The 26,539-nt window shown below is 37.4% G+C and overlaps 2 protein-coding genes across 2 annotated transcripts in view; one reads left to right on the top strand and one right to left on the bottom strand.

Annotated features, from left to right (window-relative positions):
- The window catches only part of DAAM (disheveled-associated activator of morphogenesis-like protein), a 460,107-nt gene extending 458,102 nt beyond the window's left edge, over positions 1–2,005 (bottom strand). Inside the window, exon 1 of the mRNA XM_083114203.1 lies at positions 1,668–2,005. The gene's annotated coding sequence lies outside the window, so the exon portion shown is untranslated. The remainder of the gene's footprint in view (positions 1–1,667) is intronic.
- Positions 2,006–7,774: 5,769 nt separating this feature from the next.
- LOC145980572 (kinesin-like protein KIF6) overlaps positions 7,775–26,539 on the top strand; it is a 41,387-nt gene continuing 22,622 nt past the window's right edge. Inside the window, exons 1-4 of the mRNA XM_083113606.1 lie at positions 7,775–7,860; positions 12,594–12,709; positions 13,621–13,695; positions 17,339–17,381. Coding sequence (XP_082969732.1) covers positions 7,798–7,860; positions 12,594–12,709; positions 13,621–13,695; positions 17,339–17,381 — 297 coding nt within the window. The 5' untranslated portion in view covers positions 7,775–7,797. The remainder of the gene's footprint in view (positions 7,861–12,593; positions 12,710–13,620; positions 13,696–17,338; positions 17,382–26,539) is intronic.

Genomic DNA, 26,539 nt, shown 5'->3' with positions numbered 1-26,539 from the left:
TTTGAACTTTAGGTTCAGTTGCTACCCCTGTCGATACCCTTGAAAACTGTAAAAATTCGAAGCAGTTCACAGTATTTATAAATTTTAATAAACACCATAGCTATCTCTCATGGTTTTACTTTAAGATTTACGATTGCACGACAGATCATAATTTCATCACAAAACTCACCTCTTCCTGCAGCGTTGTTGCAAAAGTAGTGAAAACTAAGCATATTCGTACAATTCCAAACCCATGAAAAATATTGCCCTGTATCGGTGATAAAAATTCCAGCCAATACCGCTTAATATACAACCAAGCTTTGTACAAGTAGTTTTTAAACGATTTTATATATGGGGAATGCAGTTGGCTATCACTTTGAACAACTCTTATAACACAGGTTAGTACTTGTTATGCAATATAAATATAATTGTCTGCATGCTAAAGATACGTGCGAAAAAATAAACGGGACGTCACGGGTCCAAAATGCCGGCATCCGCGTCATGCCTCGCCGTCTGCAATCACGCGCTATCTCGGCCCAGAGCCAGACAGAACGTACTGTACTACAGATATCGCAAGAAGTTTCTATTTAGGGTTGCCAATTCAAGACACACACAGAACGGGAATGTAAAAATCAGCTTTTCTACACTAACGCACATTATAGTATATTAAATTAAAATAATATAAACTTTGCCAGGACATAAAAGCAGATTGAAGAATGACAATGGACATTTCTCCTTGTAAACAATGATTGGGGAAAAAGCTCAACAATGACTATAGAAAACACTGTTTAAATAAAATTATGAAAATACATTGCGGAGAAATATTTTTGGTCATATTATGTAGAGCTTGCGATAACGTACTAGCCCTATAGGTTACAAAACACACCTGTGTCGCTGGAGTGCTTACGAACATCTTGAGTTTTAAGTCCACTTTATGCACAGTAAGGCTAATCGGGACTGGACCTACAGTTTAAAGTGGGATCCGAACCACTATGTGCCTCCACCGGGTATCGAACCCGGGACCCCTTGATTAAAGGCGACGACGCTACCACTGCACCATCTGGGAGGCCACGAACATCTTGAGGAAAGTTTTTTTTTTTATTTTTTTTTAAACAGTTTCTATATTTGTAAATGACATTTTTGTTTCGCAAATCTGGAGCTACGTCTTTCGCCAACCCCGCCCTAGGCACGCCACTGACCTTACGTTTCCTCACATTGGGTGATATTTTACTTGGTTTTATCTTAATACAATGTAAATAAAGACTCCTACATCCAAATTTCCACGATTTGCAGGTTTAATTGTATGTTTATTTATCCTATGTCGAATTGCCATCATTATTTGATGCTTGCTGTTGCTGACGAACTTAGATACGTAAATTTCCGTAAAAAATCGCATTATGTATGTAGGAGTTGGCTCAAATGTAACAGTTTTAAATTTCTAAGTTGGGTTCTTCATGAATCAAACAGAATCATTTTCTGTTAAGATTGTTTTGTTAAATGTGGCAAATTTGCACATCTCGACATAATCGGGGTAGTTTAGCTACGAATATCTCGTTTAATTTACGAGTGCACAGGTAAATATCGTGCAAGGTTTTATTTATGATAAAACTGAAACGAGTACAAATTTCGTTAAACGTGTGGAGCTATTTTAAGACATGCCACGTGAACTTTATTGATTTAACACTTACCCAACAGAGGAGACTTGTGGCGTCCAACTGGAACGAAGTCACATTCGAAGAAGGAACAATAAGAGGAAAGCAAACGAAAGTAGACGATCAAAGAACAACACAACACTGCATAAGATTCAAAAGTGCACTACACACACTCAACACTTCACATTATATCCATCGCACATATCATTTGTAATCTCACCGTGCCTTACGAGCGAGGCGAGTGACTCACAACACGGGAAAGACTCGATCGATAACCGCCAGAAACACCAATGCTTGTCCGAGGTTAAGATCGATTGAACCCATCAGTTTGCGATAACAGTAAATACAGTTTGACTGTAGAGTGTTAGGTCATAGAGGGCAGTAGTTGTCTTGTGAGCAGTGAAGAAGGTTTATGTTGCATTTTATAGTTAAGAAATGCACGCGCATGTCTTGATGGTGCACCGCGCATGATCGGGTTGTTCGATATCCAAAAGCACATGCTTTAGACGATTGTTTGGGGATGGGGTAGCAGAGTTGCTCGTGGGAGAGAAGGTGGCAGAAGTTCGTGCTGTTGTCACGTCGGTGTATAACCCCGTGTGTTCGAGGTTTAAGAGAATGAAAGATCTCTTTGTAGAGTTCGTCTTTGTAATACATGCGATACAAACTGACAGTATTTGCTCGAAAGGTCACGGATTGCACAAAAGTGTCCCTGAGAGAGGTCGAACTAGGCAACGCAGCCCTGTTGACGTTAACACACAGTGCACGACAACCAGCGACTTTTGTCCCGTTCTTGTATCGCTTTTCCCATATGTGGCACCAGCGCAATTCTGCCCAGCCACCTATTTTAATGGCCGTGCGTTTAGATCTTTTAATCAATGTTCTCATGCCTAAGTGGAATAATCAAGTTACCAGCACGATTGGTTAGTTACTTCGCCCCGGAAAATTTTCTGTATTTTACTGGAAATTTTACTTTGATGACAAGTAATTGTTCTTCAGTAAATTTTGCTTACAATTTGAAACATTGCTCTTGAATTTTCCATGGAGGTAGGGACCCGCACATTCACAATATCGACCATTTGTAGAAGTGATGTGATCATTACCACGTTCCGTTCGTCTTTACTGTTGAATTGCAAGTAAAAATTACAAGGTCGATAAATGAAAAGCATATTACAGAAACGGGATGCTCTTGTCGGTTTGACACTATACTTGCCAATCCAGATCCGGCTGGTACAGTGGGATCCATGAGTATTACCGTGCAAATTGTCCATCACCATGTTCGTGCACGTTATTTGACCCAATAAGAGCTTCAAGAATTAAAAGAAAACTCAAGACAAGCTGTTGACAACTTCTCCACCAGCATACATAAAAATCCATCGCTTAGAAACACACAGGATGCAAGAGAAAAATGAATGAAAATAGTCGTGGACAATTTGCACGGTAATACTCATGGATCCCACTGTACCTTTCCACCGGATTAGGCAAATAATGTAATTTGTAAGGTCTTCATTCCAAACCGATGAGAACATCCCGTTTCTGTAATTCTATGCTTATTCTTGTATCGACCCTCTATTTGTTTTTACTTACAAGTCAACATTAGAAGCTACGTGATCGCCAGAGCCGCTTTATGAAGTGACATTGGTGGGAAAATTCCCACCTGAATTGACCACCCATCCACTCGTCGCCTCCCCGATGGCGTAGTGGAAACGTCATCGCTTTGTAAGGGAGGGGGGAAGGGGGACAGGCCTGCAAAGACAGGGTGGTACAACGGGAAGTGTAAAGCGATGAAAAATAAACTAGATCACGCGTTAAAAGGGTATAGATACGTAAATAGCATGGAAACCAGAAACAATTATATATCGAGCAGAAAGGCGTATAATAACATTTTAACGGAAGAAAAAGAGAAATGGGAACAGGGAAATTTTGAAGATATAAAAAAGGCCGTAGCAGAAAAGAATATCACCGCTTTGTGGGGCATATTACGGAAATTACGGGGACAAAAGAGCAACTGGGCACATATTGAACCTTACATTTGGGAAGCACATTGTCGTCGTGTCGTCGGGGGGGAAGGGGGGCCACCACGCCTAGAAGTTACGCGGGAAATATACTTTTTAGGGGATTTCGTTCCGATTCTCGACGAGGATATAGGGGTCGACGAGATAAAAATGGCGATAAGGAAACTGAAAAAGGGGAAAGCGGCAGGACTTGACTCCATTGGGGCGGAATTTTTCAAAGCCAACGAAACTGACATTCATTGGGTGGAAGCACAAAGCAAATTAATGGACAAGATTTTTAAAGAGGGGTACTTTCCGAAGGACTGGGCAAGCTCCATAATCTGTCCTATTTATAAAGGGAAAGGGGATAGATCTGACGCAAACAATTTCAGGGGCATTTCTTTATTACCTATATGGAGTAAAATTTACACACACATCTTAAACCGTAGGATCCAGAAATGGACAGAAATATTCGATAAAATCTCACCACTACAAGCGGGCTTCAGGAAAGGGCACAGCACGGTAGACAACATATTCATATTACAAACACTCGTACAGAGGAAAATAAAACAGAAGCGGGGGAAATTATACGCATGTTTCATCGATTTTGAAAAAGCATTCGACAAAGTTCATAGGGATATTTTGTGGGGAAAATTGTATGAGAAGGGAATGTCCGCGCGCATGATCAGAGCACTGCAAGCAATATATGCGAGGGTAGAATTCGGAGTAAGATGCGAAGGAAACCAAGTCTCGTCATTGCAGCCTTCGCTCAGGGGACTCAAACAAGGATGCATCCTTTCACCAGTGCTATTTTCACTTTTCATAGATTGGGTAGCGCATGAAACTAAAATGGACCAGGATTCTATCCCATGTATAGGAGTGCAAAGTATACCAGTCCTTATGTATGCAGACGACATAGTCATCTTGTCCGAGACAATAGAGGGTCTTCAAAGGGGCATAGATAGCATATATGAGGGGTGCATCAAATATAAAATGAAGGTAAACATTAAAAAAACAAAAATTATTGCTTTCAAAAATGGCTACATATTTAGCAGACAAGAGACATGGACATACGGGGGAGAGTTAATCGAGCGGGTTAAAAACTTCACATACCTGGGGGCAACACTCTCCATGACAGGGAGTTGGACACACCACATAAGGGCAAGAAAAACTAAAACAAAATTTGCAGTAGAACAAGTCATAAGGACAATAAATAAGGCACCCCAAATGCCTTTCCCGGTCATTCAAAACCTCTATTCATCAATAGTGTTAGGTACATTAAACTATGGAATAGAACTGTGGGGGTTAAGGGGGGACAACACAATAATTGGCATACAAACAGAATTTTATAAGAGAGTAATGGGCGTAAGCAGAGGCACGGCTAACTGCGGGATTCTTAAGGAATTGGGCCTGAACAGGGACGCGGTACAAGCACGGATGAGGGTTGTTAAATATTGGATGCGATTATCACAAGAGGGCCAAACTACGATGAGGGGACAATGTTTGGAAATACAGACAAGTGAGGATAACGTTTACAGCTGGGGCCTGGAAGTGAAAAATCTCTTATATAATAGCGGAATGGGTTGGGTATGGGAAGAGGGAGGAAGGGGGGGCATCTCAACAGAAAATCAAATCAGGGACAGGTTACTCGACATAGACAGACAAGAAATAATAGCAGACTGCCAAACAAAGACCTCAATCAGGGAACAGCTAAGAGTAAGAGAATGGGGGAAAGCGAAATATATCCAGGTGGTGGGAAAAAACGAAAGAGGCGCACTGGCATGGTTCAGATTAGGGGGATGGAAACAACTAAGAAAGAGAAACGAAGCAGGGGAAACGATATGTCCTTTGTGCGATGGGGAGGAGACGGACGAGCATATCCTACCGAACTGCCCTTCTACGCGTGACCTAAGGGACAAATGGATGAAAAACTTAACAGGGAGGGAGGTGATAGAAGTGGTAGACGACAGAATAAAGATAAAAGAAGCGGGGCAGCAAGTGGGGAAATACCTGGGGGAAGTAAGAGAACGGCGGGGGAAAGCTATTAGAGAAGGCAACGAAATGAGTGATCATGCTCCAGACGAGCCATCTTTATAGTGTAAGTGTGTGTAAAGCAAAATGTATGCGTGTTTTGGTGAGAGTGCAGGAAAAGAGAAGTGAGGAGAAAGACTGGAAGAAGAACTGTCGAGGGAGGGGAAGAATGTGTATATAGGGAACAAAGTAAGAGACAGCTTAAACGAAAACTAAATGTAACAAAATAGTGTAGAAAAATCAAAACTATGTAGTGCGTACAGCCTAGGGCTCGCACAAAAAGAAAATAAATCTAAATCTAAGTAAGGGGTCCTGGGTAGGGTTACCAGATCGCTGTAAGGGAAATGTAGGACATGCTGTCCCAAAATGTAGGACATTAAGTCAAAATGTAGGACACAAAACATTCTCCATAAATAATACATAAAATCTTTAGAGCACGTTAGAAAGTAGTTGAAAAATTACACTTTTCAATGTTAAAAAAATGAATTCTTAATGAATTTTTAAATGCAAAATTTCAAGACTCGCAATCATACTAATCAATGCACCTCTTACTACATGATTTAAGTGGTACTTCTCTGAGGAGACAATGTTTATCAAAATTTCAGGTTTAGTCAAACTATATTTATGTTAGAGTGGACAGTCAAACTCTTTGAAATTATAGGGACCAGTAACAGACATTTTTCAGACTTTATGAAAAAAATAATTTCTCTCGTTAGTCTGTTGTGCTGATGGTAATGAAAGTACTCTCTGAACATTTGAATTAAGACCTGTAATATTAAACAAATATTCAGCAATTACCGTAATTTAAAATTCGAGAAGTTTAAAGTTCGAGGAATTTCATCTTGGGTAGTCTTTAGTTCAATAACAGGGTGTCTACCAAAATAACACATCCAGAATTCTTGACTTTTTCTGGACTTTTCTAGACCTTTTTCCCGTCTTTCTTAACGTTTATTTATCCGACCCCTACTTAGGTGAAGTTGGAAATTAGTAATTAAGAAAATAAATTTTTATTTATTGAAAACCCCTACCAAAGGGCCAGTTAAGATGAAAACTGAAGCTGAATTTAAGAAGAGAATTAGATCTGCTTTCTCGCATTAATGCATCCTGAACTGTTTTTGGCAGACGAGCAAGGCTTTGGCATCTGGACTCAAGCCAGTATAATCTTATGTGGGGCTTGTGTCGGTTGTTCCTATATGTTTGTGACTGTCTCTTCATCCATCTTACATTACCGCCATTCATTATCATTTTCGCGATTAACCAAAGGGAGAGAAAAAAGTTAAGTAAAATAAACTAAATCATCCAATCAGTCATTATGAAAGCAAAAATTTGACCACAAGAATAATTTATTGCCTTTGTATTGACTTCTTGACCTATTTGTTAATTTCTTTACTTTTTCTTGACTTGCATGACTTTCTTGACTGGTGGACACCCTCAATAACTTTGTTCTCTATACCCCTGCTTTACAATCAAATTATATTGAATAAGAATGGCCACCTTGTTCCATCAGTATAAACCCTAAGACAAGAAATTCTGCTCAGGCATTGAACAGTGACGTTATCAGAAAGTGGTCCAAAAATATGTTCATTAAGTGCTTCCGTTTTTTCGTATGTTTAATAGGAGGACAAACTTTTTTCTTTTTGGGCAATGACTGAATCAAAATAAATTTCACCATTGAGTTTGGAAGCGCAGTCCAAAGACTTGTAATTTGCATGATTTTTTCTGTTACCTACTTTCCTAATTAATATTATGTGACGCTCAAAATGTAGGACATTTATGATATTTTTCAAATTCCTCCCGGACGCCGGACATAAGGCTAAAATGTAGGACATGTCCGGGAAAATCCGGACGTCTGGTAACCCTAGTCCTGGGAGGCACATAGTGGCTCGGATCCAAGTTTAAACTTTAGGTTCAGCCATGATTAGCATTTCTGTGCATAAAGTGGACTTAAAACATATTCAAACAAACATCCATTCGTCTTCATCTTACCCTCGAATTGACGTCATAACTCGTCAGCCAATGCCCTTCCACTCTCCCCTATTCGACTCCCCTGTTATTCATCCACCTGTCTGGACAGCGAATGTTGATGCAGGAAATCAAATGTTGATATTTTAATGAAGAATTTTTGCGACAAACTAAACTTAATCATGGTGAAGAGATCCATATCGGTTTTTGCTCGGCTGAAACCTCCAAGAAGACCAGGATCTGAGGTATAGTACTGCACCTATTAGCGTTGATTTATAACTTGTAGAACGTGTAGCATTTATGCACTGCAAGTGAGCTGAGCTGTTCTCTTCTCTACTGATGGCCATCTGATGATTGATTGATTTGGTGTTTTAAGTCCACTTTATGCACAGTAAGGCTAATCGGTACTGGACCTACAGTTTAAAGTGGGATCCGAACCACTGTGTCTCCACCGGGTATCGAACCCGCGACCCCTTGATTACAAGGCGACGACGCTACCACTGCGCCTTCGAGGAGGCCGATGGCCATTAACACTAATTGTCATTAAATTATAATGAAGCACATATGTTTAAATATGTAAATTGAAAGCCAACCCTTATACTTGGGGGGGGGGGGAGGTCCGGAACGGTCCGTTGCCATTTCTGACGAGATAGAACGGGAAGGTTCCAGATATTCACGAACCGGAATGCTGTTCCGGTGAGCTCCGGTCCATTCCGAGCCCTGATTTTGAAGCTATAGCCTATACTCAGTGTGCGAATTAACGGGGGAGGGAGATGCCGGAGATTTCCCCCTCACAGAAAATGTTATCCCTGGTAAAAGAAAAATATTTTTATCCCTGCCAGGGGTGTTTTTATCCCTCTCAAAGAAAATGGGATTGAAAGTACATATTGTACCATTTCTTAACTATGTAACAAACACAAATGAAAAATCATTCTTGTTCAAAATGGCCCAATCATCAGAGATTTCCCTGCCGAAAAGTATGCAGCCTTGTGGATTAAAGAAGGACACCATTCTGTAACTGACCGACCAACCTTACTCGACCGAGCCAGCAGCAGACTGTTTTCCACTTAAGTGTTCGTGGCATAGTGCTTATTAGTATTAAAGTGTTCACAAGAAACTTGTAGGTAGATTAGACGGACATTAAGTTTGAACTTGGCAACAGCAATTTGGTCAAATTTTACTTTGTTATTAGTTCGATAGCTCTTTTTGCGTATGAGTTTGTTTTCGTAGAATGTAAATATAATAAGTGTTTCTAAATTACATGTACTGTTATCATAAGACTTAATGTTCAGGTTATAACCAATGTTCTAAGGCACTAGAACCGCAATGATTAATTTTCTGACTGGTATAACACATACAAATCTGCATACCCCAAAATGCGAGAAATAGCTACGTCTCAAAATGTTTTCTGTGTACATGGGTATGTTTGTAAATACAATTATCCCTGTATGTGTGTATATTTGTATATATGTGAGTATTTACATGTGTATAGTTATAAATGGCTCAGTCTGTATATAGCTAGCTATGTATCTTGTTCTACCTCAGTGAATATCATTTTTGGATTTATGTTCTCTTGAATACTTGTGCTGGTGTTCTTTCTGAAACGATTATTGTAGTTTTGCTTTACTTCTTCTTCTTTTGTTTTGTATTGTTGTAATTCTATTTTTTTAATTGTTTAATATATATATGTAAGCCTATTGTAATTGGAGCGAAAGCTGTGTTATAGGTGAAATAAATAATTAAATAAAAATAAATAAAAATGAAATCACAAATCCCCCCCAAAGCAAAAACCTTAATTCGCACAGTGTATATACTGTATATTTAACGTTACCTTTCAGTTAGAGAGAGAGAGAGAGAGAAGTAGAGGATAACTAAGAGAGCGAGAGAGAGGAAGACATATAAATGAGGAAAAAGGAATAGACAAGTGAGCTGAGCTGTTCTTTTCTTAAAACATTAAAATGCTGGCCAAGAAAAAAATTATTGTATAAAAAATATACACTAAAAACGTAACGTTTCCATACTCTAACAGGGTCTTCTTCAGACGAAAATTCACAATAAATAATTTTCTCTACTGATGGCTATTTAACATTTACACTAATTTGCATTAAATTATAATGAACCACATATATTTAAGCCCCTATCACACGGAACTGGATTTAAGTAGGAATGCCCTAGTTGGCGCTGAACTAACTTTCTAGGTATCAATCATGGCCGCCTGGCTGACTGCTTGACTGGTTTCGAGGAATAGGACATGTTCTAATTGCTACTTGCTTTCCTCGACTGGATTCTGTGGAACAGCCAATCAGAGCAAAGTTTCGCCATGTGAAGATAATCTGTGAGTGTGCATGGAGCGTTTTTGTCTGTGGTTTCCGAGTGTTACTCCAGCAATGTATAACGTATACAACATGAAAGGCGCGTTGAGTTATACCATCTATTCCGAGGGCACGGTGTTTACATTTGAAACAACTAAAATATTCTTCCATACGTGTACAGTAAACGTTGTAAAGTATGTATTTAAGCAGCGCCATTGTTTTGTACCTCATAACGTTTTATACGAAACGTTATTCCTCTCGGTTGAATAGTTATCGCCTTATTACAACTTCCCTCGCATGGGAACAAAAGTCTATCGACAAGTACGTTGATAAGTATCGTGTGAGGCGAAAACTAGCAAATTGGTAACCAGTTCAGCGCCAACTAGGGCATACCTACTGGAAATCCAGTTCCGTGTGATGCGGGCTTAAGTGATGTAGGGGCAGCACATTAGTTAATTAGACACCCACAATCCGGAAATTCGAGAGCACACAGGAAACGGGCAACGCAAGGCATTTGAAGCAACGAGGAGGAAAATTATTCATACGCAGACAGGAGATTCCACGCGCAATGAGACATTGGCGAAAAATGCTTCCCCCACCACGACTCGAATCCACTCCACCAATCACCCCATTCCGAGGCACCTGCGAGCGATCGACTCTAGCTAAAGGCTTAATGAGGTTTGGCGCGAAGTGTGTGCAGTGGACATTGAAAACAGAACGTACCAGTAGCGAAGCGTGGTCTTAAGAGGAAGGAAAGCAATGCAGTACTCCGAAAAATGGGGGGGGGGGGTATATAAATTATACAGTCCATTGCCCCAGTTTTTCTAGGAAAGAAAGGACATTTTAAATAATAATAATATATCCATGAACTCCTCTCTCAACGGCCATACTGCTAAGTTCAAAATTCTTGTCACGTTATTGATAATAAAATACTTGCTATTACTTACAGCTTCCCGTACGAAATTTGAAATATTCATGTTTGTTTCACAAAAGAGAACACTCACTTCAACCACTCGTTCTTCTCACATAAATGGAAAATATTCCGAAAAGCTCAGAACCTAACAGAAAAGTGATGTCAACCTCGTTGTAAAAATTTAATGTTCACGGGGGAGTAATAGAACTGACTTGAAGCTTAAAATTAATTAAGCTTTCGAATAATAGGCCATTACAATAGGAAGAACATGCGCTGTTTCTTCTTTTTAATAATGTATTATATTAATAAAAATATTATTTCGAGTTGGATAGCATTTATGACTTAACGTTTTTGCTATTTGCAGGTCTCAGAAGAGAGTTTCATTGCTTTTTTTTTTTTACATACGTTTTATCGAAAAAAAAACATCAGTTCATTGATTGTATGAAAACTTACGATAAATATAGTGTAAATTATTTGGTAGTTGTCAACACTGGCGTGCGTTGTAATTTGAGACAAGAGAAGTGTGAAGCGGACAACAGCCAGCTGTTCTGCAGATTCCAGCGCTCCCCAGTGCCGGAACACCATGTTTGTCTTAATCCCTGAACGTCAACATTATTGACACGTTTTACAAATCTTGAAACTCAAAGTAATGCTTTAAAGTTTATCTACATGGAATTTGGAACAGTTATATTAATTTATTTCAATAATTCTGTGTTTATAATAAAGCAAATATACATCTTCGAGATCATGTTAACACTTATATGTTTTCTGATAGTAGTGTCTGCTTTCTGCTTGGCTCGGGTGTTTTCGAGAAGCCGAAAAGCTCCGAAAAGCAGAGCTTTTATTAGTGGTTTGGGGACCGTACCTTCACCAGCATCTACCCTTCGCCATATGATACTTGAGAAGCGTTGGTTTCCCTCGCAGTGGCTGCAAGCAGAGAGGTTGCTGCTTGCCAACGGGCTGCGGAGAGAATTTGCGGCCGTAAAATTTCGCGAAATCGAGTGCGATAGAAAATAAATAATGCACTCAACGTTAAGTACATTAAAAAATATTTTAATTGTGCAAGCAGTGCTTGCATTGCTTGTACTATATCTTCGCCACTGGAACGTACCAATCCGTAGAATTCACCACTTCACACGGCCTCCCGATGCGTAGTGATAACGTCGGTGCCTTGTAATCGATTCATACCCAGAGAAAGCACGCAGTGGTTCGGATTCCACGTTAGACTGTAGGCCCAGTCCCGATTAGCCTATCTATGCATAAAGTGAACTTTTAAAAACTCAATTCCATTTAGCTGTTTATACAAGTATCACATCTCTTCTCTATAATGACCCAGGTTAATTTTACATGCACAAGTTAAGACAACACAACAAATCATGTTTCATCCAGGTGAATAAATCATTCAGTTCTAAGGTACTACAAGTAATGTAAAGTAACTCTTGTAGCTAATTACACCAACATGATACTAACACAAGTACCGAGAAAGTAACATGCTACTAACACAAAATGTAACATTTTAGTTGCATTCAGTGGAGTGAACACGGGGTTTGGTGGGTTCATACCCCCCCTTTTGCCAGTATTTCTAAAAAAAACGGATCATGAAAGGCAGGCAAAAATGAGGGCTGACTACTAAAAAAGTACACGTAATCCCTCCCTTTCGAAAATCCTGGGCACGCCACTGCTTGCATTACATTACTTCCCAACTCTCAAAATTATAGATGATTTTGTTTTGAGGAATTTATTTCTTTTCCAGGAGGAAAGAGCTTTGTTCTCATTGAATGCCTCATGCCAGGCGATTACATTCACTTTGGTTAAGAAACTTGGTGGAGAAAATTACATAAAGACAAGGGAGGAATCCCAGACATTCAGGTAAGTTAATGACTTAATGACATCTTGTTTTACATGAATCAAGGTTACCATTTTAAATAATACAGTCTATAACAAGAATTTTCCCCTTTAATTGCTTTCTGCATTCATCTCCTTAAAATTAACTTAAGATTCTCATGTATCTTTCTATTATTAGCTCTCCATCTATTTTGTTATTAATGATAACCGAATGCTAAATTATGTAAGGTAAAGTTCCCCGTGCATAAGTGGGGATAGAGCTCTACACATTCTCGATCTCGTCCATTTTGGAGGTGATGTGATCAGCACCATGCTCCGGCCACCTTTACCACCTAGGGTTTGAGGCTGGGTGAGCCCCAGCAGAGGGATTTATGCAGGGACATTTCCGACCCCAGATCACCCCTCCCTTCCCCTGGGAATTGAAATTAGATTTCCTGCATGGCAGTCAAATGCCCTACTGACTAGAGCACTGCTATGTTTTATTCACATTTTACGCTTTAGTTAATATAGTTTAAAAAGTTATTCTTAATTTATTATCTTCTATTTCTTATTGCAAGTTGTTGTTCTGCCTTCAACCAATCACAAAGAAACACCCATATCGAACATGGAAATTTTGGCAAAGAAGATGGTGGCTTGACATGTTTGGCCACCAAGATGGTCCCAGATATCATGTAAATCATATAGCTAATTACATACAACATTATTAAAAATCAATAGGTGGGAATAGAAAGTGTCATAGAACTTATTCACACACATACACACAGAAAATATATAAATGTTTGCACAAAAGGATTTGTTTAAATTAAACATCCTCACCTACATATATTATTTTTGTACATAATATAGTTAGCACATGCAGATTTTAAATAAACTGTGTAGGAGAATCTTTTATTATTTGTCAAGGCAATGTTTTACTAAATATTTCCTTCTTTCAGATTCGAAAGGGTGTTTAACCAAAATTCAAAACAAAATGAAATCTTCAGCAGTGTAGCAGAGCCCATAATTGACAAGTAAGATTTCATTATTTGGAAATATTGGGTTGATATATCTAACATTCTTTTAACAAGACTAACCCCATATGCTAATGAACTTATAGGTGATTATCAATGTGGATTTAAACGTAACAGATCAACTACAGATCAAATTTTTCACATCAGACAGACACTTGAAAAAAAGTGGGAATATAATCAAAATGTCCATCAGCTATTCATTGATTTCAAAAAAGCATATGATTCGGTCAAAAGAGATAAATTATATAATATATTAGTAGAGTTTGGAATACCTAAGAAGCTTGTTAATATTATGATAAAAATATGCACCAGTGAAACAGAAAGTAAAATTCGTGTGGGTATTAATATGTCTGACAAATTTACAATTCATGTTGGTTTAAAACAAGGAGATGCATTATCTCCATTGCTCTTTAATTTTGCCTTCGAATATGCTGTTAGGAAGGTAAAAGAAACTAAAGAAGAACTAAAATTAAATGGTGTGACTTAGTTGTTAGCATATGCAGATGATGTAGACTTACTGGGGGATGATGTGAATACAATTAAGAATAATGCTAAAATATTTTTCAAAACTGCTAAAGAGATAGGTTTGGAAGTTAACAAAGAGAAAACTAAATATATGCTTACAGGCCGAAACCAAGTGTTAGGTAATAATCAAAATCTTATTATTGATAACAACTCGTTTGAACCAGTTTCCAAATTCAAATACTTAGGAGTAATATTAACAAATGAAAATTATATTAAAGAGGAAATAAAAAGTAGGCTTAATTCAGGAAATGCATGTTACTTCTCTCTTCGTAAACTTTTGTCTTCTCGTTTAATATCTAAGAAACTAAAAGTTAAAATATACAAAAGAGTAATTTTGCCTGTACGAAACTTGGTCCCTTACATTGAAAGAGGAACATAAATTGAGAGTATTTGAAAATAGGATCCTTAGGAAAATATTTGGACCTAAAAGGGATGAGGAGACAGGTGAGTGGAGAAGGTTACATAATTTAGAACTACATAATTTGTATTCATGTCCAGATATTATTAGAATAATTAAATCAAGAAGACTTAGGTGGGCAGGCCATGTGGCACGAATGGGAGAGGAAAGAGGAGTTTACAGGATTCTTGTTGGGAAACCTGATGGTAAGAGACCTGTAGGAAGGCCAAGACGAAGATGGAGGGACAACATTGAGATGGACCTAAGGGAAATCGGTAGGGATGGAAAAGAGTATATAGATCTTGCTCAAGATAGGGAAAGATGGAAGGCCTGTGTTGCTGCAGCCATGAACCTTCGGGTTTAAGAAGGCTAGAGAGAGAGTTAGTTAGTTAGTTAGTAAAGGCAAAATTTGCTGGGAAATAATTTATTTGATCCTCAACAGTTGTGAGGGCCGCTCTTACAACAAACCCTAGTCTGGGTGATTAATACAAGTACAAATGGAATATATGAATATATCCTTAATGCATGTATGATGGATGAACATTGAATACAAAAATACAAATTGAATAAAAATAAGAAAGAAAAAAGGATTATATATGTATAAACTAATGGACATAGAAATGTAATGTTCGTCGCTTTCATCTTTAGTACATATAGGCCATGTATAAAGTCAGCTGGAACAATGAATGAAACAGCAATAGCAATTATAATAATAATAATAAATTGAAAAGAAAAACAAAAATTATGAAGTTTTGAATGCTAATAGTTATAACAAGTTACATGAACAGAGTTGCCAATTATTACAATGTATATATATATATTTATAACAGAAAATGTGAAAAACAATCATTTCAGAGTGCAATAGTGTGTGAAATTCGAAATTTTCAACACTATATACACATATGTACCTAGTCATATCATAAATACTGTCACAACTTTGGAGGCTGGCTGGACACCTTCAGGGCAAGGGCAGCACTTGCCCACGGGGAGCTGTAAGACCTGAGTCATTGTGTGGTGTGCTGTGGATGGCTGAAGGTGATTGTGATACAGGTCAGGATGAAATGAGGCGAGTATGAAAATCGAGTGGCTGTCATTGCACTACATAAGATAGAGAAAGCAGCAGGTGAGATTTTCAAACTTCTCCAGAAGCTTCAAATCTCAAAGAGGTTCGTTTATCGCACTATCCAGCGATACACTGAAACTGGAAATGTGAACGACAGGTCCAGGGCAAGGCGGCATCAAACAGTACGGACGCCAGTGGTTGTGAAAGCAGTGGCGACATGTGCACAACGAAAGCCTATCAGGAGACAGTCAGTGCTGGCTCAGGGCCACAAGATGTCCAAAATGTCCATGTCTCATGTGTTGCATTGTGACTTGGGACTGCAAGCTTACAAACAACGTACAGGTCATTTTCTTACTGATGCCATAAAGTGTCAGAGGTTGATCAAAGCAAAAAGCCTACTTATGCGGTACGCAGGAAATGGGCACAGATGAATCCTTTTCACTGATCAAAAACTGTTCAATGTTGAGGAGGCATTCAATGTCCAAAACGACAGTGTACATGCGGGGAGTTCACGAGAAGCAGCTGACAAGGCTCTGAGGGTCCAGAGCGTTTATCATCCAGTGCCAGTTATGGTGTGGTGGGGAGTGAACTACGAGGACACACTGAGCTGCATTTCTTCGAGCAAGGCATCAAAACATCGGCCAAGGTGTACCGAGAGACTTTCCTTGAGGATGTGGTCAAGGGTTTCACGAACATCCTCTCTCGCAGTGAGGCCTGGAGTTTACAGCAGGATTCGGCACCAGCCCATAAGGCTAAGACGACCAGCAGTGGCTGCAGATGAATGTGGCATACTTCATTTCCACTTCTGATTGGCCCTCTGGTAGCAGTGATCTTAACCCTCTGGCCTACAAATTGAGGGTTGTGCTTCAGGAAATGGCATGCAAGAAAGGACACCCCAACATGACCAGTTTGAAGCATTCTCTTGTGAAGGCAGTGGCAGATATCCCTGTAGATGTCATGCGTAATGCAAGTTATGCATGGCAACACAGACTAAAGGATTGTGTGCGTGCTAAAGGTGATCATTTTGCGTTCCTCACATATCCATGTACCATATATTATATGGATATTACACTATCCCTAACCATCTTGTATCTATTTTCTGCTAACCTTGTGACAGTATTTATGATATGACTAGGTATATATCTTAGTAATTCTGATGAAATAATGACAATAATATACTATGTACCACATTTGAAAATTGTGACATTGTTGGCAGGCCTCTAGTCAAGCAGGAATATGATAATTGTTATTTTATCCTTGTAATAAGTTCCATAAGTGGTATGGATAGTATGAGGATTATTTCACATAAAAATATGTTTCTATGGCAACTTTTATATTGAGATAGCATGATTGGGACCAAATCTACCATTTAAGGTGAGATCCAAACTAGTGTACTGTGTTGCCATTAATGAAATCAATCGAACCTGAGACACTTTGCTTACAAGCCGAAAACTTGCCTCAATGACAAATAAGGTCACAAAAAACAAGCTAAAAGTGGAATACCTTCTTAATTATGCTCGAAAATTTCCTGTTACTGCTTCTATACCGGTATATAGAATTACATTTCATTCTATCATGAATTAAGTTTCATCACCATATCTTGCATGTTTTCATGTTTCAGCAGTGAATCACTAAGTGTTTTATTTATTATTTTTCAGTGTCATTGAGGGTTACAATGGGACAATATTTGCATATGGCCAGGTAAGATATTTTACCAGGGTGTCTACAAATATAACAAATCCAAAATTCTTGATTTTTTCTTTACCTTTTTCTCGTTTTTATCAACCTTTGCTTATGCAACCCTTACTTAGGTAAAGTTGGAAATTAGCAATTAAGAAAATAAATATTTATTTAATGAAAAACCCCTTCCAAAAGGCTAGTTAAGATTAAAGCTGAAGTTGTATTTAACAAGAGAATTAGACTTGCTTTATATATTAAAATCGTACAAAAAAACACAACCAAAAAAATTTCTAGGCATACATTTTGATGAAAACATGTCTTTTGGTCATCATATTGAAAATCTATGTAAACATCTAGCCACTTTACATTATGCAATTCGGAAAATGAGAAGTATCTCTAACTTAAAAATGGTAAAAATCCTCTATTTTTCAAGTGTAGAATCTAGACTAAGGTATGGCATATTACTCAACAAAACTGTCGAAGGTTTTCATTCTACAAAAAAGAATCATCTGAACTATGGTCCAAGAGCCAACACAAACATCTTGTAAAAATCTGTTCACCAAACTTTCAATACTAACAGTGCAATCCCTATATATATAAGAATGCCTCATACTTGTCATACTTGTAAAGCACATCAAAAACTTCAATAAAAATAGTAATATACATAATCATAACACAAGAACAAAGGCAAATATACACATAGACAACCACAGACTGAACCTATACAAAAGGAGTGCCAGAAACACAGGAATACTACTATACAATAAACTTCCATGTGAAATAAAGGAGGAAAGAAATCTTAAGTTATTCAAAAATAAAATAAAAAAACTATCTCTTAGAAACATCACCCTACAGCATAGAAGAATTTCTACAGCATATCTAAAACTACTTTCTCTGTCTCACCCATGTACATAATCAATTGGACACAATACATCAACATGTATGAAATCTTAATTAATCTGATATGCATCCCATATATGTAATCTAGTGGATGTAATATACATTTGTAACTCAATTATGCTGATCTACATCCCAAATATGTTATCAAGGGTATGTAATATATATTTGTAACCATAACTGCTATATGCCATGTATGTAATCAAACCAATATGTAATAATCTTTACTTTACTTTAATCACACTGCATCCCAAATAAGTAATTAAGTGGATAAGTGGATGTATTTGCACTGAAATCATGCTAATGTTATATGTAACAAATGACGTGATCTATACTGCTGCAGATAGAAATATCTACAATGTAGTCATCAGAACAAGAATAAATTACAATTACAATGAATGCACCCTGGACTGCATTTGGCAGACCAGTGAAGCTGTGGCATCTGGACTCACAGCCAGTATAATATGTGAGGCTTGTGTTTTCGTCCATATCTACAGAAGGTTGTTCGCTTTATATCTGACCATTTTTGATGGGTACTCACCTTAAGAGATATCACGCCGCCACCACCATGTTCTATTGGACCCCCAGCATGTGGACTATCGCACAGCATCACAGTTTTCATTGCAGCAAGCTCCGGCGCAGGATAGGTATGGGAATTCTGTCCCACTCCTCCCTGCAAGCTTTCCATAGACCATCCAGGGTGCGTGGGCCGCGATGTTGAAGATGTCATTTCAACAGTCCAAATGCGCAAAAATCCATTGGACTGGCATCTGGGCTTTTCACAGGAATGTCTTCAAATGGAATGACACGAATTCCTAATTCCTCTGCCATTTCCTGATAAGTGATGTTCTGGCAGTATGACTCAAAGCCTTGTCCATATGGATCATCACCTGGTTCGCGTCCATTCCATACAATTGTGGGATGTCTCTCCGATAGATAGGTGTCAGAGTGTAGTCTTTGAAGTATCTGGCATTCACCTTCACACTCTTGTCCACCTTGCGTATCATCAACTTACCCTCATATCCGAATCCCGTCACAACCATAAAGATACGAGAGAAACTTTCCCTACACTGCGCCCATTGCTGTCAATGTCACGGTATGTGACACTTTGCTTTCAGCCCTTCTCCTGGTGGTTTTCATGGGTGAATGTTTAACAAGGAGAGCCTGTTGTGTGTAACGGGCCACAATAGCTTTCGCAGTAGTCACCCCGAGTGTTTCACAATGCGTACGTATGAAAACTTAGCATGGAAAAGGTATATTACGTAACCCTCCCAATACCGGTTGATTTTCGGTGCCATTTGATAACATTCACTACCAACACTCATGCACCAACAAGGTCAGACACAACACTGCTCCCGCCAGCAGACCCATAGTTCCAGCTTGATATGCCAGGTGGCAGCACCAAATCTACAATGGTCGGATATAATGCGAACAACCTCTGTATTTGCGATTCTCTCTTCATCTATCATCATTCATCCTCATCTTTGCGATTAGCCAAAAAGGGAAGAAAAGTGACATAAAATAAACTAAATCAATCAATCAGTCATCATGATAGCAAAAATTCTTGAGCATATGTATAACTTCCTTTTGACCTACTCGTTGATTTCTTTACTTTTTCTTGACTTTCATGACTTTCTTGACTGGTAGACATAATTTAAAAGAAATTTTGTAGTGAGTGTTGGACTATTGATATAAAATTGTATTAAAAACTCAATATGCTGACCAAGGCAGTAATTTATTTTATTATAAAACATAAACTAAACATAACATTTCAACCTTCTAGCAAGGTCTTCTTCAGACTTTGCACCAAGTACAAATGTAACAAGGTACAAATCAGGACGATATATATACACAAACATTACTCCCCTCCAGACTATTAGAATGTTGCTCTGGAACATTCTAGCAGGTGGCTTTCCCTTGTCAACTGTACTTTCACATAAAAGGCTAAACATGATTACTTCCATCTAGAATGTGGTTGGACTCTTTATCTCACGCTCTATTTCCTTCATTCTTCTTCCTTCTTCTCTCTTCTTACTCTCTTGTCCTTTCCACTCTTTCTAATACCTTCTTCCATTCTTTGTTTAACTTCAGTCCCCCATTCCAGTTCATTGTGTCTTCTTCACCTTTCTTCTCTATTTCCTTGGCCTACTTCCATTTTCTCACTAGCATTCTCTTCTCCCTTCCTATCTGCTTAGCCTCATCCCACTCTATGTCATGTCCTGTTTCTTTCGTGTGTTTAAATGTCGCAATTAAATTTCCATTTTTTAATATCGTGGAAACAAGGCTTAAGGCCGTACTAAAGGCAATTTTGTGGTAATTTTTCGATAACAGATGGCAGCACCGTTTGCCATGGCAACCGAGGGCCATGTTGCCAGATCTCTGCGTAATCAAGGTAGATACATACAGGTTGGTCGATTAGGATACTCCTTGATGAGATATGACGTCACGTTGGTTAGCAGATTTTATTGAAATATCTAAGTAGATGTGGAGCAACGTAATTGTTTATCATGAGATTTTAGTTGTATGTTCTTATTGAAAAAAAATACAACAATTTATCAGCAATGCAAGATAGTAATAGTCGTAATAGTAATATAAAATCCCTTGTATTATGTATTTCTTTTAATATTTCGAAAGCAGAAGAGAACATATAAAGATAGCTGTAGTTAATTCAAACACGAAATGCATAAAGTAAGAAGAGTAATTGAAATAATTGAAAACATTTTGCAATTACGTTTGAAGCGAATGCTGCATTGACTGTAGAATTCACTTTATATGACAGTACTTGAACATATTTATATCTTTTATCGGTGACGTTAGCAGAATTTCAGTGAACATCTTGTAAATATTTATAAATATGAGCGCTCTCTAACGATCCTCAATTTTTTATCCTTCAAGTGAATAAACATGTAATTCTGCACCCTTATTTTTACTGAGTTTTAATATCGCGATTTTGAAAGAAAAATGTCAGAAGAATCCTGGATACACAATAGAATAAATATTTGTTATTTTTATAATAGTTCAATATTAAATACAGTTTTGTAGCGCATCTAATTTATTTGCATAACGTCACCACACAATGTCCTGTTTCATAGTTCTTTACGGATTTGGTCTATTCTGGTTTTCAGTTCTGCAGCTGATGTAGAATCTTTGGAAGTATCAGTAACATTTTCAAGTAACAGTAATTGTAACTCAGTTATTTTTCCGCCTAACTAGTAAGTTGTACAATTACTTTACTGCATGGAAAGAGATATTAACTTGAACCAAATGGCCTTCTCAAAGAATGGGTAAATTGACGATTAGTAAAGCCGTCCCCCGTGGCGGAGTGGTTTTGTCGACCTCCATGGCGAAGTGATTAGCAGAGCGCGCTACAATGCCAGGGGTTCTGGGTTCGAGTCCCGGGTAAGGCATGGGTATTTGTGTTCGTCCAGTTGATAAGAAACAAAGAAAAATGTAAGAATTGAAAAAGTGTAAAAGTGAGAAAATGAGTGAATGGTGGGGGTTACCTCCGTGTAGGGGGTATTTCCTTTTTTTAAAAAAAAAGAGTGGTTAAAACATCGCGTTACGACGCCAGGGGTCCCGGGTTCGAATCCTGGCCTGGGCATGGATGTTCGTGAGTGTCCATTCATCAATTTCATCATATCCACTCATCTCCATCATCGTAAACTAGCCAAAAGTGACACACAAAAAGTGAAGTAAAATAAAGCAAATCAATCAATCGATGATTATTAAAATCTCGAGATCATGAGGACAATTTTGTATTTTTTTCGTCAAGAGCCAGGATGTATCCAAAGTTTATTTGTATTAGAACACTTACCATATAAGACTACATACATAATCTCCAACAATCCTTATGGACAGTAATTTTATAGTTCAACAAAAATCCAAAAAAAATATTTGGTTTGCTCAACAAAATGAAATGAAATGTTAATCGTCATTGCTTTGTAACAGAAGTTTACTGTGAATTTTATTGCGTCAATGTTTGTACATGAAATGTAAGAAATAAGTTGTAATTTCATGAAACTTAATGCTTAGCATTTAATATGAAACAAATCTAGAATAAAGTAACTGTAATAATAACTATGTCAAGTACTTTCTCAAGAACAGTAATAACAGTAATTATATGCGAATTACTTTCTCAAGTGATTAACTCGGAGTTACTTTTAAAGAGTAACTATTCAAACACTGCTGATATATCATCGTGTTCAGCAACATATTAGTATGAATTGCGAGGGAAGTTGAGCCTCCACCTTGGCAAAATGGTAACGTAATCGCCTTGCAATACAGGAGTCCCAGGGTCGATAGACGGTGAGTGTACAGTGATCGTCAAATACAAATGGGACAACTAGATCCTGAAAGTCTCCCTTCTCTGCAGTGTGTCTTGTGTGTTGTCTAAATATACGGCGATGAGTGAATTGTAATAGCAAATTTTCAATGGCAAGTTCTGTCACTGCCGTTGAGTTAGGCAACACACACATAACGCATTGCAGGGATGCAGATATTTCAGAATATAGGTGTCCATTTATATTGCCGGTGACTGGATATAGTGGTTTGGATCCCACTTTAAACTGTAGGTCCAGTCCCAATTAGCCTTTCTGTGTATAAAGAAGATTTAAAAAACGTATTTCGAGGGAAGATACAATACAGTAATAAATACCATTAGAATAGAAGTTCAATAGCTTACAAAATAATTGTTTACAGGGAATACTAAAACTAGATTTTCGGGATATATAAAATCATATTTACGTTGTTTTTTCAATGCATATTTATTATTTTTCTTTATCGTACCCTGTAAAACATTATTGCGTTCTCTGAGAGCAGTGTTGGCGATTGGGTTCCAAAACTGGGAGAGGGCAGGGACACTTTAATTTCCATTGGTAGATGAGGTTTTGTATAGAATTGGGGTAAAAGTGGGGGCCATCTGCCCCTCCCCCTAATTGCCGCCACTCTCTGAGAGATATGCTTTTTGCAAATCATCATCATATTCAGGAAGAAATTTATTTCCTTAGGATTTTTGAAAATACCTCTAAAAATTTAAACTTGCAAAAATATCAATGAATGCGTACCAATGCTGGACAGACAAGACAAGTAAGTCACACCCCTGGCACTGTTTTTTTTCCTCCTGTTTCCCCTAATATACAATTTACAATTGATGATCACTTGCTATCAGATATTATTAAGGCTTGAAACATAATTTCTTGAGCATATTTTGGACTCTTGATTTCTAGTAAATCATCACCATTCAATCAAGTGTCTACGCTAGCAAGCAAAAATGTATGTACTCTTCCATGTAAAGTTCAAACAGTCCAGTTTGTTGATTTACAGTATATTCCGCAGAAGCTTATACACCAACTGGCATGGTACACAACTGCCATTGTCGGTCCAACCTATTGTCCTTTTGTACAAATTTCAATAGTGCTCTTTACTATTGGTAGAAGACACTTCGATTAGTTTCTCAAATGCTCATCTGCAAAAGGAACAAATAAAAATAGTTTTAACATCGTATATGAGACTATGAACTTACAAAACATGTTTAAAAAATATTGATATTACATTGTTACAACCTTAGACAAGTTGAGTTAATAATGGAACTTACAGATGTTGAGTAAATGGATTTGAAAATAATGGATCCAATTGGCACTATAATGCTTAACGATATCGTCCTGTTATTAAAGGGCAGTTTGGTTCACGATATGAGCTCACTTCAATGATCTAACTTTATAATGAATATTAAATATGATGAGCCTAAAACAGAAATTGGCAAAATAATTGTTAGAAATATGTTCATAGTAGAGTGATGATTGCAACGCTATATGGAGTGAAGTTCCTCCAGGTTCGAATCCTGGTTTGATGTATGTATTTAATCATTATCTTTGTTCCAATCATCCATTTTATCAAATCATTATTCATCATCATTGTTCCAAGGAGCAGAAGTTGGAGGTAAAATAACAGAAATACATTATGAAATGGAAATTCAGTTCCTACTATATTTTTATTTGAATTATTATAGTAGACCAGCCAAGAAGCAAAAAACCTTTAAAAAACTTTTATCTGCATGGAATGTTAATAATAGGCATCCATGTAAAATCAATCAGTCATAGGTCTCAGAGAAAAACTAGTCAAGCTTCAAACTCACTGGTATTTGAAGTAAACTATTTAGTACAAACGGCTACTGAAATCCAATCTGATATTGAACCAAATATATGTAGCATGATCAGGACAAGTTATGATTTCTATGAAGCTCTGTGTCATCCACAATTAAATTATTGCCCTTGTATTTGCAAGTATGGGAGCATTTATCTATACCGGTACTCATTTTGAAATTCTCAGTAAACATACAGACTTGTGTTCGATAGACGGTAAGATTTTAGTCTCATAACTGTTAGGCTCTACTTTTACACTTTAAATATATACAGCATCAAGTTATTGGACGAAATGCACTCTTATTATGAGCCGTCCTAATTTATAAAAGGACAAGAAAACAGAAGATCTTCATACAGTTTACAAAACCGGTTTTCTGACGTGTTTCTGTAAAGGAAGATAACAGAACTGTGTCCGAAACTTGCAACATTCAGGGATCTCACGTTACATCTATTCGAATCAAACCTAACTTAGCCTGACCTACTTAATACATATGAATATTTACGAGCTGCTTCAAAAATAAAAAGAGACAAACTCTTGTAGAAAATAGGTCAACAAGTACTCGTTTCAACCATGTACAACGGCAAAGTAAAAAACATTCAAACAAACTACTGATTTGTAATAAACATTCCGATGTTGTACATGTAAATAGCACGAGTTTCGTAGGTTTGGAAATTAACTTACAGGAATGAAAATAGAGCATTTTATGCAATATTGATTTAATGATATCAGATATAATCTATATTAAGCTACGTATATTTTATGCTATAGTTATGATCTCAAAACGGTAGTTATTAGGATTACGCCTAACGTAAAATATAACATTCTATTCTGATTTTACATTTACAAAGAATTATCAACTTCGTTTGGAAGTTAAAAAAGTCATGCAGTGTGAAGCGATATTCTCACCGATATTACATCAGAAGATATTTCTTCAACATGTAAATAAATTATACATTTTGCCTATATTTCAAACATTTTGCCTTTGATGGATAATATTAAGCAACAAGCAATTAAATATTAAGACTTACCTTCGAGCTTGTTCAGCTTTTTAACATCCTCCGTGGAATATTTGTTCCCTTGTTCTCGTATCTGTACGGAATTCGATATCCTCTGGTAGCTTGGTTTGATTTTCACTCTTTTAAGAACTTGCATTGATCATATCGTTAGGCAACACGGAATGAAATATTGGCAACAGTGTATGCTAAATCTGCACCACGGAGTATATTGCGACGAAACGCCACTTCAAAAGTTTTAATGATAAGCACTACTCTCTGAAGGTACGAAATGTTTTCATTTTTTCACATAGTATTTAAGATGCTTGCGAAAAGAACATGTGATCTTTGTTTCGCCACGAAATCTTCCATACTAGTCATAAAAGAAAGAAAATGCACCGGTATCAACAAAACTACCACTTCAGCGCCATCTGTACGCAGCAGTTTGAACATGACGGAGACCTTATATTTTCTGTTATTTACTTAAATCCCTTCAATCGTAACAAAATTATAAGGTTCACATGTTCTAGTGAATAAAACAATCTTTTATATCAGAAAATTTCTTCCTTACCGAATCTATATTAGTTGTACGGTTACCCTTAGAAATTTGGGTCTATGATTTAGCATGACTTTAGAACCCCCTTAATGGTGTTATAAAATTGTAGTATAAACAATTAGTATTCTAAACAAATGATAACTATTTTTGTTATCAATTTATTACAATAATATTATCAGGGGTTCCATGGGCTGCGCATGGGTGCGAGTGTCCCTTCATGAATTTCATCATATCATAATCGCCCATCCTCATCTTCACAATTCGACGCGAGGGGTTCCAGGCCTGGGCATGGATGTTTCTGAGAGTCCATTCATCAATTTAATCACATCATCATTCATTCCCATCTTCCCAAATTAGCCAAAAGTGGCACAAAAAGGGAAGTAAAATAAAGTAAATCAATCAATCAACTTCACAATTAGCCAAAAGTGGCAGAAATGCAAAGTAAAATAAACCATTTTAATTAATCATTCAATTATTAATATTTTGTCCACAGCTAGACATTTTTACTAGATCCATCTATGAGTGATTACCCATCAATGTTTTATTATTTATTTTTTATATTTCATGCAGTTAATACACTGACACACATATTT

Source organism: Lepisma saccharinum, chromosome 28 (assembly GCF_977018435.1).
Source record: "Lepisma saccharinum chromosome 28, izLepSacc3.1, whole genome shotgun sequence".
In the NCBI taxonomy this organism is placed as follows: Eukaryota; Metazoa; Arthropoda; class Insecta; order Zygentoma; family Lepismatidae; genus Lepisma; species Lepisma saccharinum.
This window is presented reverse-complemented; position numbering and strand designations above follow the sequence as displayed.